General features: G+C 36.9%; 1 protein-coding gene across 1 annotated transcript in view; it reads left to right on the forward strand.

Annotated features, from left to right (window-relative positions):
* The first annotated feature begins 64 nt into the window (after positions 1–64).
* LOC139116177 (kynureninase-like) overlaps positions 65–18,425 on the forward strand; it is a 28,464-nt gene continuing 10,103 nt past the window's right edge. Inside the window, exons 1-9 of the mRNA XM_070678730.1 lie at positions 65–1,050; positions 8,388–8,606; positions 11,058–11,178; positions 14,997–15,079; positions 15,597–15,658; positions 16,144–16,215; positions 17,173–17,247; positions 17,504–17,650; positions 18,021–18,119. Coding sequence (XP_070534831.1) covers positions 8,396–8,606; positions 11,058–11,178; positions 14,997–15,079; positions 15,597–15,658; positions 16,144–16,215; positions 17,173–17,247; positions 17,504–17,650; positions 18,021–18,119 — 870 coding nt within the window. The 5' untranslated portion in view covers positions 65–1,050; positions 8,388–8,395. The remainder of the gene's footprint in view (positions 1,051–8,387; positions 8,607–11,057; positions 11,179–14,996; positions 15,080–15,596; positions 15,659–16,143; positions 16,216–17,172; positions 17,248–17,503; positions 17,651–18,020; positions 18,120–18,425) is intronic.

Consider the following 18,425-nt stretch of genomic DNA (forward strand, 5'->3'; position numbering starts at 1 on the left):
AAGGAATAACTTTAAATTTTATATGAGGCAAATCCTAACCTTTAACCTCTGACACCGCCAGGTTAGTGTTACGTACGTACGTACACCAACGTAAAGTTGGCGTCATCCTCATCCTCATCCTCAGCCTCAGGGGTCACGCGAAAATGAGGATGAGGATGACGCTACAGCGTCAGCTTCACCGGCGTCAGATCCGATTATTCCCGAATGCGTCTGATGGAACAATAAGTGTAAAAACGACTTTAAAAATGTGCTCCAAGTTTCATATCACTGTAAATGTTAATCAAAACACAGTGGGGTATGTATTTCATAATATTTAGTAACCTCTCCTCTTAATATCCGTTTCTCACGATGTAGTTATAACGCAATATTCTTAGCCTTAATTTCCTAAAGTTCAAAGGTTGTATGTTTAATACGTTGACTTTTCAGGCCTCAAGTCATAGTTATACGAGTTAATTGTTTTATATGTCCTCTGAATAATTAGGGCTTTTATATTGCCTCTCATGGTGGCGATTTTTACACATTTCGGACCACGTATACTTTTTTGCACCAATTTTTGGAAAATCTTTACGCAAGAGTTGAGAGGATACCAACAAACACATCCGCGGATCCATGGACTGAAAATTACGAACATTTCCAAAGAACTAGTCTGTATGAGATATTCTAACGATAAAATATTACCTACGAACCAGTTTTACGATTCAAAGAAAGTTGAGAAAGAATGGAGTTGTTATTTTCTTAAGTTTTGGGCGAATTTTATCATTTAACCGTCATCGGGTAGCGCAACTTCGGCAATCTTCGGATACGACGCTGAAGCTGACGCTGAGTAGCGTCATTTTCAGCGTCAGCTAGAAAGGTCACCTGAGGCTGAGGATGAGGATGAGGATGACGCCAACTTTACGTTGGTCCTATGTACTGCATAGTTCCTCTGCTAGTGATGCGGTTCGTAAGTATGCATATCATCATGCGTATCGTACAGTGAGCAACACTCGACAGTCGAGGCAGCTAGAGCAGCCAGACAAACACGTATGAAGTTTAAGAAAACGTAAAAAGGTATAGTCACTTCTTGATTAACGATAGCTAAGGCTTGTATTTTTCCGATTTGATTTCCATATATACACCTGGGATCGAAATCGCGCGTTTGACTACAAATCAATCTTTATTATACTCAACTCACACTAGCACTAGCAGAGAGTGTGGTATGGTACATTCCAAAATTGGACAGTGTACAAAACTGAACGCTTTCAAGAGGACAACAAAATATCCAAGTTGTACAATAAACAAACTGTTTAAAAATAACAGTGGGAAGGCTACTGGAGGTCAGCACAAATCAGTGTTCTTCAAGAATATAGCAAGACTAGAAAATTATGCTCCATAACCATTTTAAGGGCCGTTTCTTTTTGAGTGACACCGGAAAAGTGGATTCCACTTTCTTGTAATAATAAACTCGTTCAGTAATAAACAAATGTGTGGGCCCGGAGTCCTGCGTACCGCCCACAGGCGTGATGTTTTCTGGGTAGTTTCTAATAAGTGTAGTTTATTCTACTACCCAGAAAACATCACGCCTGTGGTACCGCCGACCTGCACCGGGGCCGGTGGGAGGCCGTATTAGATAACGCCGCCGGTAACACACACCATTGTACGCAGGGCCAGTATGTGGGCCTACTCGAGAATGAAATGTCCCACCACCGTGGGTGGAGGGACGATGGTCCCACTTTGACTTCTTTAGGCTGCGTTCACAAAAAACGGTAAGGGGGGCTGGAGGAATTCGCGGGGGTCGGGGGATTCGAAAATTTTGGGGTAGTAGAGGGGGAACTTGAAAATTTTGCTCTGTCTGTGGGGGGACTTGAAAATTTTTCGGTTCCATTTTTTGCTCACGTGTTTTTATTTCAGCTAAGGAGCGTTCAGTTTTTACGGCTGGGGGGGGGCCGGCAAAATCTTGTCGCCGGTGTTCAAAAAAATATAGACCCCCCCTGCATTTTTCATGAAAAAAAGATGACCCCCCCTTTGTCAAACGAAAAAAATTGATGACCCCCCCCCCCCCCCCCCCCTGCTTAAAAATAACTAAAACCCATGTCAAATTTACCCGCATGGTTTGGATTTGAACTCCGGTACACTTTATTCGTGTAGCAGAGATGCCAGTGCACAAACTTCTCAGCCACATCCATTGAAACGTCTGTTAATTAGGATGACTGTAAGGCAATTTTTAACTTCATTTCCATAGACAACTCATGTCCATGGACATTGTATAAAGTGAACTTTATTGGAGTGGTTCGCCAAAGGCAGCCCTCCGGTTAAGAGGGTCATGGGCCATTACGTAAAGTCAACTTTATTCTATGGGGCCACCAAAGGTTGCCCGCCGGTAAAAGGGTCGATCATGGCTATTGCATAAAGTAGACTTTACTGGACAGGGCCGCTGAAGGCGCACGGCCATTAAGATTGCCGTGGGGTATTACATAAAGTAAATTTATTGGAGTGGGCCGCTGGAGGCGGCCCGCCGGTAAAGAGGGTCGATCATGGCCATTGCATGAAGTAAACCTAATTTGGAGTGGGCCGCCAAGGCGTCTGCCCGTTAAGAGGGTCATGGGTAATACATAATGTATATTTATTGTAGTGGGCCGCCGAAGGCGGCCCGCCGGTAAAGAGGGTCGATCATGGCAATGGCATAAAGTGAACTTTATTGTTGGTATTATGTTTTTGAAAATGTGGTGACCCCCCCTTTCCTACCAGTGAAAAAGCGATGACCCCCCTTTGCGGATTCCAAAATTTGATGACCCCCCCCTGGATTTTGCCGGCCCCCCCCGGCCGTAAAAACTGAACGGTACCTAATTACATATTTGTATACTTCATGACCTTTTAGAATTAATCGGCGGTGATTATTGTTCATTATGTTGATCATAATAATTTCAATGAAGTTGCAAACATGTGGCAAAGGTTCAAATTTACACATAACTTCAATATATAATGAAACATGTGAGCATTTCCAGTTCATATCTGGTATGTTTTACATTTTCCTATTCCAAGTTTTTATAGGTAATTCAATAAAAAATGAATACCATTTTTATGTCATCAAATTGTTGAAATGTTCGTAATAACATTAACAAAATCTAGAACCATTTTGTCATATTTCATGACTTTTATCTTGAAAAAATCTAAATGTGTGTTTTGTCATAAAAAACCAAACTTTAGCCTTGTAACAGGGCAGAAGCTGCAAATGTTGATGATTTTGCAATATTTCTATGCAATATATCAACTACAGTTTCTTGCTGTCTCCCTACAGCATGCTCAAACACACAATATTCAGTTTGTCGACAAAGCCTGTATATACAAATATGTATTAGGTGATAATTTAGACTGACAGTCAGTTGTCAGTGATACAAATGCATGGTACACATACACAGGCTGTGATAGCAAGCTGAATACTCGACAGTTCAACATGCTGTAGGGAGTAGAACAAGAACGCAGAAGTATTGTCAAAATTATCAAAGTTAATACAGCTACTGCCTACGGGCAGTGTCACTTTTAGATACTGCCCTGCTACTGAGCAGTGACAGAGATAGCTCTAACTCTGATGTACATGGTCGTCGAAGAAGAGTTTGGGTCAAATGACGCTCATGACAGTGAAACATACTTGTACACAAGATCAGGCCAGAGAGCAACACATGGAAGACCAGGAGACTTGAAAAGTTATCAGGGATTTTTGAATTCTGGCATATGAGAATAATCAAATATTAAAGATAAAAGATGGGATCACCATGCTTGATTTCTGAATTTTCAAATTCTCGTCATAAAACAAATACAAAAGTAAAACTTTGAACAGTAAAGACTAAATGAAAGAATATGTGACTTAATGGAATTATTTATTTTTTAACCAAATTTGCCATTATTACACCCAACATTTCAGAGATTAAAACATTTATTTGATGGAATATCAAAATAATTGTAACCTTCCAGTATTGTCAATTTTGAGTAGCATCTAATTCATATATGTCTTGTACTTTTTAAACAAAATTTTTGGTAGGTCACTGTGCTCAGTTTTTTACAATATGGAAATTAGCCTGCAGAATTCACAATTTTCCGACACTCTCATGATAGTCATTTTGTGTGCTTTTCGGCAGGAGCAATTGACCCGGCCAGAGTTGGATTAAGTCAAGTTGGCTTAGATTGATAAATCCAAAAAGTTCCCTGATGTGTTTAAAAATAAATCAGTTTAAGAACTTGCCTTTAATAGGAATATGACTTTACAAAGTACTAATAACAAGTAGTCTTGAATACCTGCGAGCGGAATGGCGCAATACGTATTTATTTTTTTCCTGCACACATCCTTTACAAATATGTGGGCTTGTGATAGTTGGGGGGGGGGCATTTGAAAATTTTTTAGGGTATTGAGGGGGGATCTGAAAAAAAATAAGATTTCAATCACGGTTCCTCCAGCCCCCTCCCAATGGTTATTTGTGAACGCAGCCTTAGTACTTCTATGGAAAACGGACGCTGAAGACACTGTGATGGAAAGACTTCCCTAGGTTCACTTCCCTAGGGCCCTCCTCAACCTTCTCCCCGTTTTATGGAGGATATGTAATTGATACCAACCTTGAACAAACCTAATTTTCCCTTTCATTGTTTGATATGCCTCCTCCAAGAAAGCATCAAGGTTACAGTGATTTCAGGTTTAACTTCGGTTCGAAAGAGGGATAAGATTATCCGGGTTAGGATAATTACACCCCTTCTGAACAATTGTGGCGGTTGTATAGTTGTTTGAAGGCATTTACTGACTTGGCATTAACTCCGGTAGCAGGCAGGCTGTTTCATTCATCCGCAATCCTGGATATGAAGAAATATTTTTGAGGTCCGACTTAACTGTAGGCTTAAGGCTGCATTCACAAACACCTAGGGGGGGGGGCTTGAAAAAATTTACAACATGCCAGGGGGGAGGGGTCTGAAAAAATTGACATTGCAAAGGTGGTACTTGAAACTTTATTGAGTATCAAATTCCTTTTCAAATACCTTCTGGCACTTTCATTTTCTGCCATTTTCATTTTTCGGTGCACCCTTTGGGTGCCAATTATTGATGATCCAAGCAGTCACCGTGAGGCAAAAGATTAAGGTTGTCATGATCTCTACTAACCCAACCCCTCTGTTTTGCAAAACTGTCCTATAAATAATGACTAAAAGTTTCAACTCAACCTTTCAATAACAATTTGGGAGATAACTTACATTTGATAACATTCTCCAATTGACAATACATTGGGTCTAGGTCAGTGTCAAATGTTCATGTCGCCGTATGTACATTGTTAGTTTTTTAGGACTTCACATCATAAACCATGGTAGGTTCTGTGGTCTATGAAAATCAGCGTTTTTCAGATCTTGGACCAGACCGGTGACCTGTTGGTTTTCATATGTACAGCAACATTAAAATCAATCATTTTGTGATCACTGTTTCCCAAGTAGCCCATGAAGGTGATATTTTTGAACCATGCATGTCACATTAGACAGGATCAGGTCAAGGCAATTAGTTCCAGGCGTAGGAAAGTCAACATGTCATTTTTTGTACTGCATCCAGCAAGTCTTCACCATGTTTGTCTGATACATGTGCCGACCAATCTATGCCCTGAAAATTAAAGTCACCAACAATGATTATGTATACAGATTACATCTCTTTTGGCTGCATGTGCTATAGCAGCGTTTACCAATATTGTGTTATTGTTGTTTTTGTTGCTGTTCGGTGGATGACAGAGGACATCTTGAAGAAATTTTGCTGCAATGTGTGTAGTCCTTGCAGTAGAGATTTCACACCATATTGACTTGTGAACAAGAATTTCTGCAAACTTGACACTTCTTTAATAGTACCGGTATATTCTTCTTTTATGTAGAGTATCATAGGGGCCTAGAGGAAGTCTTGCCCTTTGGGATGGTGGTACAAACATATTCACACACTGAAATAAACATGCGTACCATGATACACATACAGTACTACATAATTCTCCCTACATTTCTGCAAGTGGTTTTGATTGTATGGCCATCCATGCAAATTTCAGGTTTAGCCTATTAATTTTGAAGCTATTGCAGCATTAAGGTCAGGTTCAATGCAACTCAATTTTGTGAACTTTCTCCTGATCCCCCTCGAAAACTTTGGCTGACAGTACAGTACCCATCACCAAGCTCTTTCTATAGTCAAATCAAGGAGGTAGGAAGGTATGATCTACTTGACCACCAACCTATAGACAGTTCATGGTCATACATGTACCTCCATGGTCAAATAGAGGGTACCAGCAAACACATTGCTGCTTTATTTTGTTACCAGTATAACTTTCTTCAATAAAGCTTGTATCTCCACAGGGGGCTCAGACCCTTCTTTGTTTGTTTGTTTATGCATGTTTGTTTACTTATGCAGAGTTATTTCCACATTCAATAAAGAACCAATAAAGAGTTGTATTTGTATTCATTTTGTCGTTGAAGAACATTGTTTATTTGTTTGCTTGTTTACAAGAATAGTCAATAAGTGATACTTTACAAAGTCTCTAAGTACAATCCAACATTATAAAATAAAGCATACCATTAGCCTTGGCCATGAGTGAGCACTCTTGTGTGTCCGTCACTCTCTGAATACTCAATGCCATGCACTCTAGTGAGTTACTGTAAATAGAAAGATTGAGTATTCAGAGAGAGTACTTCACTTTGTTCAAATGAATGAAGTTAGCATTTACCAAACATATGCAAATGAGCAGAACAAATGTATTGACATGTGAAATGGTGCAATTTGAGAGATGTTTCAATTTTTCAGTTCATTTTGCACCAAAAATTGAGTACCTCCCCTTCTTTCTCTCCACATTTTGAGTAACTCCCACCCCCACCCCCTGTAGCTTTCAATTTTTTGAGTGACCCCCTCACATTCCTCTGACCCACAGGCTGTAAATAATGACGGCTCCCTAACTACTGGTCACATTGCTTTTTAAGTTGGTATGCAAGTACCTTAGGTAGACTTCATTTTAGCTGATATCGGAAATTGTTTGTTTTTCATGATTACAAAAGTCCCTTGTTTGTTTCATTGCAGTTCGGTTTGCAAGGTCATGAAATACATATAGGTTTGTGTTGGACATTTCCCCATCTGGCTATGACACTGCCATGCTTGCTAAAATAACTTAGAGGCAGTTTGGTGCACGCTATTATCATGTAGATGTGGCAGAATTGTTGGCACCGCCAGATTGTTCATCATTATGACAAGAGTAAAAACAATTTTAGTCCATTTTTTGTGACATTTGCCAGTAGTACTCATATTGAAAGGCAGATGATAAGAAAATGACAGTTTGGATCGGTTCAATAACAACGTCTTGTCTATAGCTTATGTCACAATGTCGTGTGTTCTGAGTGATTCTGCTTATGTAATTCCACTTCTTGATCCTTAGCATTCAACATTCATTGTATGTCACTTACACAAGTGTGTAAAATAGGCTTTGTGTTATACTTATTGTCATCTCAGTGCCTCTATGCTTACTGCAATGTTATGTACGATAAGAATGGCAATGTAAAGTAGCATTGAACTCACAAAAATGTAAAGAACTGGTGAAAGGACAAGTATAGGAGAACATTATTGGGATGCCTTTCTGCAACAACTTCATGGTTCAAACATTTTTAACGCAGACGCAGAAACTTTGATATATCTGAATGTAGAGTTATCTTGTTTGCTGATCCATAATGTTTGCGGCAGTATACAAATTTGGTAATAAACTTACGCTATTGCAAAACAAATTTTTCATCTTGTTATTGAAATCTGCAGGTGATCCATGGATCATGTATTACCCGCAATGATTAAGAATGTAGCTCTGTGAAAAGTAACATGATTTCACCCTTTCATTCCAACCACTTTCCCAACAAGAAAGGAGATTTTATTTGACTATTGAAATGTAGGAAACTCAAGTGTGAAAGTTGAATTTTTTTCTGAATGTCATTTCTTTACAGTGAAGTTAGCATGAATATAGGTGAGATGCAATCAGACATGAATCAACCAATGAAACAGAGTTTTGTATGGGAAATAGGTGAACAGTTTTGTATGGGAAATAGGTAAACAGTTTCAACAGTCATTATGTATTGGTGGCTTAAATTACAGGAGGAATCAACTTATGCCATAAATTGCCATTAATTTTGAAACTTTATGCCTATTTTCACAAACATCACTCCTCTTTATTGGCAAAAGCTGACCCCGACCTTGGCTTGAGGGTCACACATATCGCCACTGTGGCATTAATCTATTGATGTTGGCTAAGTATGAGTGATGTGACATACACGTTGGTGACTTTTTACGCTCTAAAAATACACACTATGTGTGAATCGTATGAATCTTCCTACACTGTGTAACAAATTTTCACGTAAGGTTCAATACTTTCCCATTTCAGAACTAAAAATGATGGATCAACCTGATCTACATAATCTTCCCAAAAAGAAACAACGACTTGACTCTGATGCTCATCCCAGGGAAAGACTACTGGAAAAGGCAATGGAATTTGGTTGTGATGTCACAGATTTGGAGTTTGCTATGCAGATGGATCATAGAGATCCACTCCAGCGATTCAGAAATGAATTTTTTTATCCCAAAATGAAAGATCTTCCCAAAGGTAAGGTTATATAAAAATGAAGCAGTCCTTTCTGATAATACACAATTTGATTATTTCCATTGCTTCTGAAAAGCAGAAAACATTTTAACAGCAATTGCAAAATTTTATGTTATTGTTTTCATTGCATCCAATGATCCATAGTAGAAAAAACTGCATTTCTTTCAGAATGTGAAAAATTAATGCATCACAATGTCAAGGGTCACGATAATCTTTTATCCCTTAGAGATCACAGTCTATAATAACAAGATTAAATTTAAATGAAGGTATGCTTGATTTTTAATGAAATACAATTATTATGCTATCTTGAGGAGTTCTATTTGCTTGAGTCATTAATTCAGCCTCAAACTTATTTTTAATACTGATGTCGGATTCTGAACTTGAATGTTATCATGTTGATTTTTGGGTGTCAATTAGCACAAGAGAGATGTTCATCAAAATCTGGTTGAAAAAGATAAGGATCAATAAAAATCAAGTGTCTATTTGATCAGGAAAGACTATGCCTTATCTTCTCAATTTACTGATAATTGTTTTGTGGAGGAAATTTGATTGTACATAAAACACTTGGCAGGACTGTAATAAAATCAGTTGAAACAACAAAATGATTTAAGAAAGCAGTGTATTGTATGCTGCTTTTACTGGTACATGTTTATATGTGTTAACTAAAGATGTAAAAAGTTTTCACTGATCAATCCAAAAATTTAAGGATAACACAGTTTTTCTTTTGCAAATGTACAATGTACAATCATAGAATTGTTGAAAATTTGTGAATTTCTCTGCATGGTCAATTGTGATATGACAGTGTTTGGTTCATTTTGTGAATGGCTAAGTCACTTGTAAACATTGTATAGTGTATCAGCATGGGGAGTGATATCATGTCAGATAATCAGTAAACATACCGGTAATCATTGTATACACAGGTATGGACTTGTCTATACACATCTATCTTTACTGTGTGTGTCCATTACAGATAAAAATTCTACTGTAAGGCCTAAAAAAATAATATGTTTGTTTCTGGTCATTGACACATGTGGCAAAAATGATGTGGCGACACGACTTTTTTTTTCAATTTTTTTTAAATTTTTGGTGGAATTTGATACATTTTCCCTATTTGCCATAGGGCAAATGAAAAACAGGAGAAAAATAGTTGACGCGCACACTTTAAAGTGATGCGGGCAGTGACCAGAAAGAAATCAATTATTTTTGGCCTGATCATTGTGTTATTTGGAACATTTTACACAAAAAATAACAGGTCTGACTAGATCTTCTTGTAACAGTGAGAAATAATTTTTAATCGACAATCATGATCGTTGTTGCTTTTGATAATATTATCAGTGTTTTTGGTCTACAACAAGCTCATGTGCTCATATTTGTATGCCTACTGTAGTTGAAATACACAGTTATATCCTCAAAAATACATCCCCGCCCGTGCTTAACAAAATTCAATTATTTTATTTACAAATGAATTTTAGTCAAACTAACATTGAGTCATTGATTAGTAAGATCAAGCAAAACAACACTCGCATAGCTTGATAATGTCTTTGCTTCTTTTCAAATCATGGCCAAATCTGTTTTAAACCTATCAATACAGCCTGTATGCTTGTATGTACATTGTTATTGTAGGCATACGAAAGCTATATTAATCTGATAAACATTCTTAATCTGGAGTACAAATCATCCCTCAAAAATAAGGTTACAAATTGAAAATAGCGTGTTGTCTGTACAACTTGGCTTATTCTTAAAAGTCCTTTAATCAATGTAACAGAGAAGAAGAAGAAAGTGCAACCTGATTTCTAGAACAAAAGTTATGAAAATATCAAAAGTTTACAGGTCTTGCCTGTATAAGTCTTGTATATATTAGCCGGTGAATCCTCCATTATGGAAGATATTTTGGCGATTAATTTACTGACTAATTTAAGAATTTCCACAATGGCAATTCTTGTATTAATATCATTTAATAAAGTGCAGTTGATCAGATAATATTCCCATATGTAAAGATCAATCTATCCCAGGGATTAGCAAATCCAGTTGTTGAACATCCAGGACTGGCAAATATTTTGCCAGGACAAGTGAATTCACCAGTGGTCAGGCAGGCCAGTTGCTAGTAATAACACTTGAAACAGGGATGATGATGAAAAAGTAAACAAAACTACCAAATAAACTTTGATGCTTGTTATCTAACCATGGAACATTGAATGGAAATGCTCACTTCTCATTCTGTACACTGATTTGCAAAAAAACCAAAACCACTGTCACAAGTGCTTATTTTAGTTTATAAAATGAAATATAAGTAAAAAATTACAATAATTATCCTTCTTGAAGCACTATACAGGATTTGTTATGTTATTTGAAGTAAACAGAGAAAGACTTTGAGATTTTTGTAACATATCTGTCATTTTTTATGTTTATACATTATTGTAGATTTGATATATGAATCAATTTTTTTTATTCCAGTTGATGTGTCTCTTGTGGATCCTGAGTCAGACTGTGTTTACTTTGCTGGAAATTCTCTGGGTTTACAACCAAAAGGAGTTTCTAAGTATATAAACCAAGAGTTGGAAAAGTGGGGCAAAGAGTAAGTATAGTGGTTTGACTAACCAGCCAAGTTTAGCATCATGCAATGTTAACCTATTCAGCCCAAGTCCTGAAAAGAAAGTCCATAATCACCATCGGTAACAAGTGGGTTTGGGCCAAACCATGCTGGGGAAAGGGTTAAAGTACTGAACAGAAAGTTCAACTCTGTAGAAGGGAGCTATTGAAATTTATGTTATTAGAGGATATTTTCATGTCATTAGCATGCGTGATGTGTGCTTTCAGGCTTAAATTCTTATTTGCAGGCTGATAAAATACTTCAGAATATTAAAACCCCAAAAGCTGCGAACCGATGTCAAAATATCCTCAGTTTTCCAAGAGTTTTCTTTGAATAAAACCCATTAGAGACTGAAAAAGTGTATAACACTATCATAAGTGTTGAAAATGGCATGTAAATTTAAGCATTTTAACATAATTTTAGATTTCCAGCCATTTTCAAAAACTAAGCATATGACAGAGAAAATAAAGATTACAATAACAAAATGTTGACCATCGTGTGTTGTGCGTTCAAGTTAATGGCATCATGTGTGTTTCTGGTATGATCATGATGTGTATGTGCAGGAAATGCTGTTTTTTGTAATTTTCCATGGGGCGCCATTTTATGGGTGCAGCATCCATTTATTATTCAGCCTGTTAAAACGTGTAGACATGGTCCACATCAGCGAGCAGTATTACTTCTGTACATGTGCTTCAGTTCGCACATTTGGCATAAACAAACTTTTGTTTAAAAATACAAGTCATCGTTGATGACACAGTCCCCGCTTGTCCATTTTGTTATAATCTTTGGTGTCTAGGTAGCTGTGGTCTAGGTCGCTGTGGAATGACATTGGTGCAACGGGTGCATCAGGCCTGTGACTTGCATAATAAAGTAATCCGAGGAACGTTCAATAAATGACTCATCTCTGCCGGTAATGACCACTGAAGGAACTTTTGATTACATCACACATAACGATGCCCTCACTGCCTCTAGTGTCATGATGGCACGTACTATACACATGGTTTGGTGGAATTTCGAAATGCTATGGGATCGGGTATGTTGTTGTAATCAGCCATCAGCCATTTCGAATCATATAATGAAACAAATTAATGTGCACAAGAATGCAGCCATAGTATTTTATCTTCGTATCATGTTTGAACAAAATCAGTCCATCGAGGGACAGTGACCTATGTTTATGTTTCAAAGACATAAAAAAATCACACCAAAATTGAAATCAAATGGCTGTCTATTGACCATATGGATCATAGCACAAAATAGTAGACATGTATATGTATGCCATAGTTCTTTATCTTTGTACCAAGTCTCAACAACATTGGTTAAGGAATATTTGCATATGATTAAACCTCAAAGACATGAAAAAATCCAAAAATGACCATCGGGCAGCGATATTGGAAAAAAATGACAATCTGGCAGCCATATTGGAACATGTCACGAAGTAAATTGACATGTACGGTATGCCATAGTGCTTGATCTTTTTGCCAAGTTTGGACAAAATGGGTGTAATGACCTTTGAATTACGCTTCAAAGACATGCAAAATTCCAACAAAATGGCAGTTCTGCAGCCATATTGGATCCTATCGCAAGGTTAATTGATACATGCATATGCATGCCATAGTACGTGCTTTGCCTTTGTGCCAAGTTTGAACAAAATCGGTTCAAGGATGTTTGAGTTACGGTTCAAAGACATGAAAAAATCGCAAAAAAATGGCCGCCTGTCAGCCATATTGGATCATTTCACGAAATAAATTGGTGTTCATATGGAGGGCATACTGTTTTGCTTTTGTGACAAATTTGAACAAAATCGGTTCAAGGGTGTCTGAGTTATGGTCTAAAGACATGAAAAATCACAACAAAATGGCTGCCTCACGCCCATATTGGATTGTATCGCAATATAATTTGACATGCATCTGTAGGTCATAGTGCTATGCCTTTGTGCCAAGTTTGAACAGAATCGGTTTGAGGATGTTTGAGTTATGGTTCAAAGACACGAAAAATCGCAAACAAAATGGCCGCCTCGCGGCCATATTGGATCGTATCGCAAACTAATTTGACATGCACATGTAGGCCATAGTGTTATGCCTTTGTGCTAAGTTTGAACAGAATCTGTTCAAGGATGTCTGAGTTATGGTCCAAAGACATGAAAAATCGCAACAAAATGGCCGCCTCGCGCCCATATTGGATCATATCGCACAATTATTTGACAAGGATATGAAAGCCATAGTGTTATGCCTTTGTGCCAAGTTTGAACAGAATCTGCTCAAGGATGTCTGAGTTATGGTCCAAAGACATGAAAAATCGCAACAAAATGGCCACCTCGCAGCCAAATTCGATCGTATCACAAAATAAATCGACGTGCATCTGTAGGTTATAGTGCTATGCCTTTGTGCCAAGTTTGAACGAAATTGGTTCAGCAGTGTCTGAGAAACTGTTGATGACGGACGGACGGACGGACGGACGGACGGACGGACGCACAGACGGGACCCAATCTATAAGTCCCCGCCGGACTTCGTCCGCGGGGACTAAAAATCATGAAAATAATGCATAAAATTTGTAGCTGGTGGGTTTAAATGTAACAGCCATAGTTCTTACCTTTAAAAGTATAAAGTAGCCATCCCAGTGCCAGTGACAATGCTTAATTGTCTGTGTGATTTTATGAAAAAAAATAATGAAATAGATAATATATCCAATTGTGCATACTAATTTTCAAATGTCGATTGCAGCCCTAGATTCAGATACAATGATGTACATATAAATAATATTATATAGGGCTCAGCCCTTTGTGTCGCGCCAGGGGTCAAGATTGGCAATGTTATTTGTATTGATTCATGATAAACTGTAATTGTTACTTCATAAACGTTTATATGACAACTATGCCCAGTTTCCCTCTGATGAAAACAGTTCACGTACTTACACGACGTCAAACCTGCAGCAGGGCAGGTATAGATTTTCTGTAGCGTGTAAAAATTTTGGACAAAAATTGGCAATTTTTACTATGATAACAGCCTATTGCGTTAAACAAGGGACGTATTATGCAATAATTATCATTGCAATGGTAAACCGCACTGCCCACCTTCCACTTGCAAGCTGAAAACTATAGCATTCCGTCTAAAAAACTTGCAATTTTTGAATCTAATTATTGACACAGGGGGCGCTCTTCTATAATTCGATCCAAGCATTCTTTGCGTATGCCCCCGTTCATATGCACGACAGTTTTCTCCGTTTATCTATATCAACGATACTTTGTATCAGCGACAAGGTGTATAATAACATTACTGGCTAATAAAAGAGGTATATTTTATAAAAGGCATGTTATATCATAGTAATTTGTTTCATATTTGTTTATTTACGAGTACTCAAAAAAAAAACATGGCGGCGCCCATGAAAGAAGGGTACACTTCCGGTTACTCGCATAGTATATTATGAATAAGCGCATGCGTAGTCAGTAAGCCGCTGGCGCGACTATTACAAAGTCTGGCGCGTAAACAGAACTTTTGTTATAAAAATGTGAACTTTGTTACTTCTGTAATTAGGGAAAAGATACTGACATTGTTTCTTAACTTATAGATTTCATTACGAGTGTTGCTTTAGTTTAAAAGCTCTCGGTGTATGAGTGTCACATGTTTTCATCTCTTTTGTACATTGACTCCATGATCTTATATACCTACATTGCTTTATTCATTTAAATATACTAATAGGTGGATTACAGATACCATTGTCATCTGGTGAGTTGATTGCAATATACTAATACTGGTAACATGTTCCAATACAAACCGTTTTCATGTACTTTTATCATCCTATCGTAGAGGTGTATATGGTCACTTTACTGGGTCTATTCCATGGGCTTATGCTGATGAAGTTGTTCAAAGTCAGAGTGCAAAGATAGTAGGTAAGTCACTGTCTTGACTTTTTTGTAAGCTTTGGAATTTAAAACAAATGATAGCCTACAAATATTTCAGAACAAAATCTGGACGGTGATTTGGTATCACTGCATATGCATGGTTTCCATAGCGCAATCTTATTGGTGCATATTTAATGCAAAACTACACACAATAACCAACATAGTACTGACTTGCTTACCACTACCAGGTTAAGTCAGTAAAAATTCTGGTGTTTATGTGTGTAGTAACGCAGTCTGGAAATATACCGTACCATTTATGGATGAAAATAGAGACCACTGAGAATTTCACGAAGGAAATTTTCTTTTGGATGCTACCAGCTGACTTCATTTCGTATGCATATTTATGAAAAGTAGCATGGTAATTTGCATATTTTTGTATCTTGAGGTATAGGTCACAATCTAGGTAATGGGCACTAGGTGTTTTTCTCTTTGACAACAGAATTTGATGCCAAAATTTTTGTAATATGTACTGCTTTGTAATGTTAATCATCTTTTTCTTTGTCAGGAGCTAAAACAGAAGAAGTGGCCGTAATGAATGGACTTTCAGTTAATCTTCATTTCCTTATGGTAAATAAATGTGTGTTACTTTCTCAGTGTAGTGTTTAGTGTATAGCTGTAAAATTGTCACTTCATGTCTTGATTACAAAACTGCCCCAAACACTTGCATCATGCTCGAGCAAATTTTGTTTTGAAAGTATCTTCTGAAGAAAATAGAAAAACACCAGCATTTTTTCACTTCACATCAATTATCCATGGGTCATAGGTCACTAAGCTGTTAGGTTTCAAACAATAATACATATATAAGAAGAAATGAAATGTTCTCAAACTCTCTCTCTCGCTCTTTTCCTCTCTCTGTCTTTCTGTCTCTGTCAGTTTGTCTCTATGTCTCTGTCTCTCTATCTCTGTCTGTCTGTCAGTCTTTCTCTGTCTGTGTTGTGCTGTCTCTCATACTGGTACAGAATAAGGAAGTTAAAAAATATTAATTTATAATTAATATTAATTTAGTAGAACTCTGAACAATATTATGTACTTTTTTCTGATTTAATTGACAGGTATCTTTCTACAGACCTACCAAAGAAAGATGCAAAATACTGATTGAGAGCAAAGCCTTCCCATCAGATCATGTAAGTATACACAATAAAATCAACTAACTTCCACTTTTCCCACTTCATTACACGATAGTGATCAAATGACTCAAACATGAAAATGATGATTTGTCAGAAAATTTAATTTTCATGTTAAAATGACATGATTCATGAAAAAGATATGAAATGTTTTTGCTAGAAAATATTCCTGAGCAATCTTAAATTATTTTGATTTTCACCGAATGATTCCTCATTATGCAAATGTAAGACACCAGGAGAGAAAAATGTTCTATTTAAAGCATTTTGATTGTTTTATTCATTGCAGTTTATTTTGCACAAAGCCTTTATTTAAAGGTGACGACTCCATAGAATGTGGCTCATATTTTTAGGATTTGCCAACAAGTTTTTACCTTAGAGTGAGGCATGCCTATTGTATAGTTATTTATTCTTACCCTTTTGTTTGAAGTCAAAAGAAAAGAAATAGAATTACCGGTTGATTAGGAGTTCGAATTAACATCATACATCTATATTGTTATATCTCTTACAATTTTAGATGGGCACAATACGCTTCCTGAAAGCAAAAGACTTCAACTTTTGCTCAAGCTTTCAACCATTCTCTTACCAAATCAAGAATAAAAATGTGGGGTCACAGTGCAAAGTTTGGAAGTAGAAAAACAAAATACCTAACATTTACTGATGTTTGAAATTCAAAATGGCCACCATCCCTGTGGTAGCTTGAAGGGGAAAAATAAAATTGTCGATTTCAAAAACCTAAGATAATGAAAATTGTTCCTACTCCAAGAGCTTTGAAATGAGCCCCCCACAAGTGGTAGATAAGAAAAAAAATTGTGAAAATTTTACTGACCGAATGTCTGTCCCAGAGGTGCGTTCTATCTTAATGTGTTTTAGATGCACAAAGAAAAATGTCACAAAACATGATCTTCTCATAGTGTTGTTTATATTCCCAGTTAATTAATTTGTATGGTCTCTTCACAGTACATCGTAGAATCACAGATTCGTTTACATGGGTACGACCCATCAGACTGTCTGTTGCTAGCCGAACCAAGAAAGGTATGAACATATACCATTATCATGCTTGAAGTACTCTGTAGTACAAAGCTAGTTCATATGGCCACATGAAGTTTTCTATGTGAAAAGCTATGGAAAAACAGTAAACTTTTGCTCTTCACTAAAAATTGGAGTATAGTCTACACATTCTGTAGAAATCAGCAAAGAACAGTAGGATTTTTAGTTTGAAAGATTGTTGAGTAAAGTAAAAACAAACAAACAAAAACCACCAAAAAGATGTATGATTTGATATTGACAGGGTGAAGAGACTTTGAGAATGGAAGATATCTTGAATCTCATAGAGAAAGAAGGAGACAGCATAGCCTTGGTTCTATTCAGTGGTGTTCAGTATTATACAGGACAGCTATTTGATATGAAGGCAATTACTGTCGCTGGGCACAAAAAGGTGAATATGAAATCTTTTGTTTTCATAACTTGGTGTAAGTGTGATTCACAAGGGATATGGTATTATCCAGTAATGTTGTACTTATTCAAGTAATATGATTGGTTGTTACAAATACCCTGCAGATGATGTATTTTCTCTAAGATACATGTTCAGAGTTTACTCCAAATTGTCAAGATATAGTCTACTTTTCACTGTAACGATACACATCAGTCAATTTTAGCAAATTTTCAGTCAAGGAGAACTCTGTACACTGTTTGTTTATTTATGTAACAATAAAGAGAAAGGGAAGATATGTTGCTCCTCAAAGAAAAAAAATAGAGATATTGGTACATGCATATGTAAAAATTCTGTTATAAATCTGTTTCTGTAGGGTTGTTATGTTGCCTTTGATTTGGCACATGCTGTTGGTAATGTTCCTATACAATTACATGATTGGGATGTAGACTTTGCCTGCTGGTGTACCTACAAGGTGAGTCAAACCTTTCCAGAAATCCTTGATGTGTTTTATGTCTGTAGGGTTTCATGAATCCCCTTGGAGTGGATAGCCTGTTTTCAGCTGCGGAGCATTCTTGGTATCCTTGATAGGCATTATTTCTCACTTTAAAATTCATCAACCACACTGATGAAAGATGAGAAGACTTTGGTTTTTAAAAAAGAAAATGTTGATATTCCCATAATTTAGAGGGAAGATAAACTTTGACAAATCATACAACATTACGATTATTATGTTAAAAAAAACATTAAAATCTAAGTTCACTTTGTTCAATTCTTAAAT

The sequence above is a fragment of the Ptychodera flava genome, chromosome 17 (assembly GCF_041260155.1).
Source record: "Ptychodera flava strain L36383 chromosome 17, AS_Pfla_20210202, whole genome shotgun sequence".
Lineage (NCBI taxonomy): Eukaryota > Metazoa > Hemichordata > Enteropneusta > Ptychoderidae > Ptychodera > Ptychodera flava.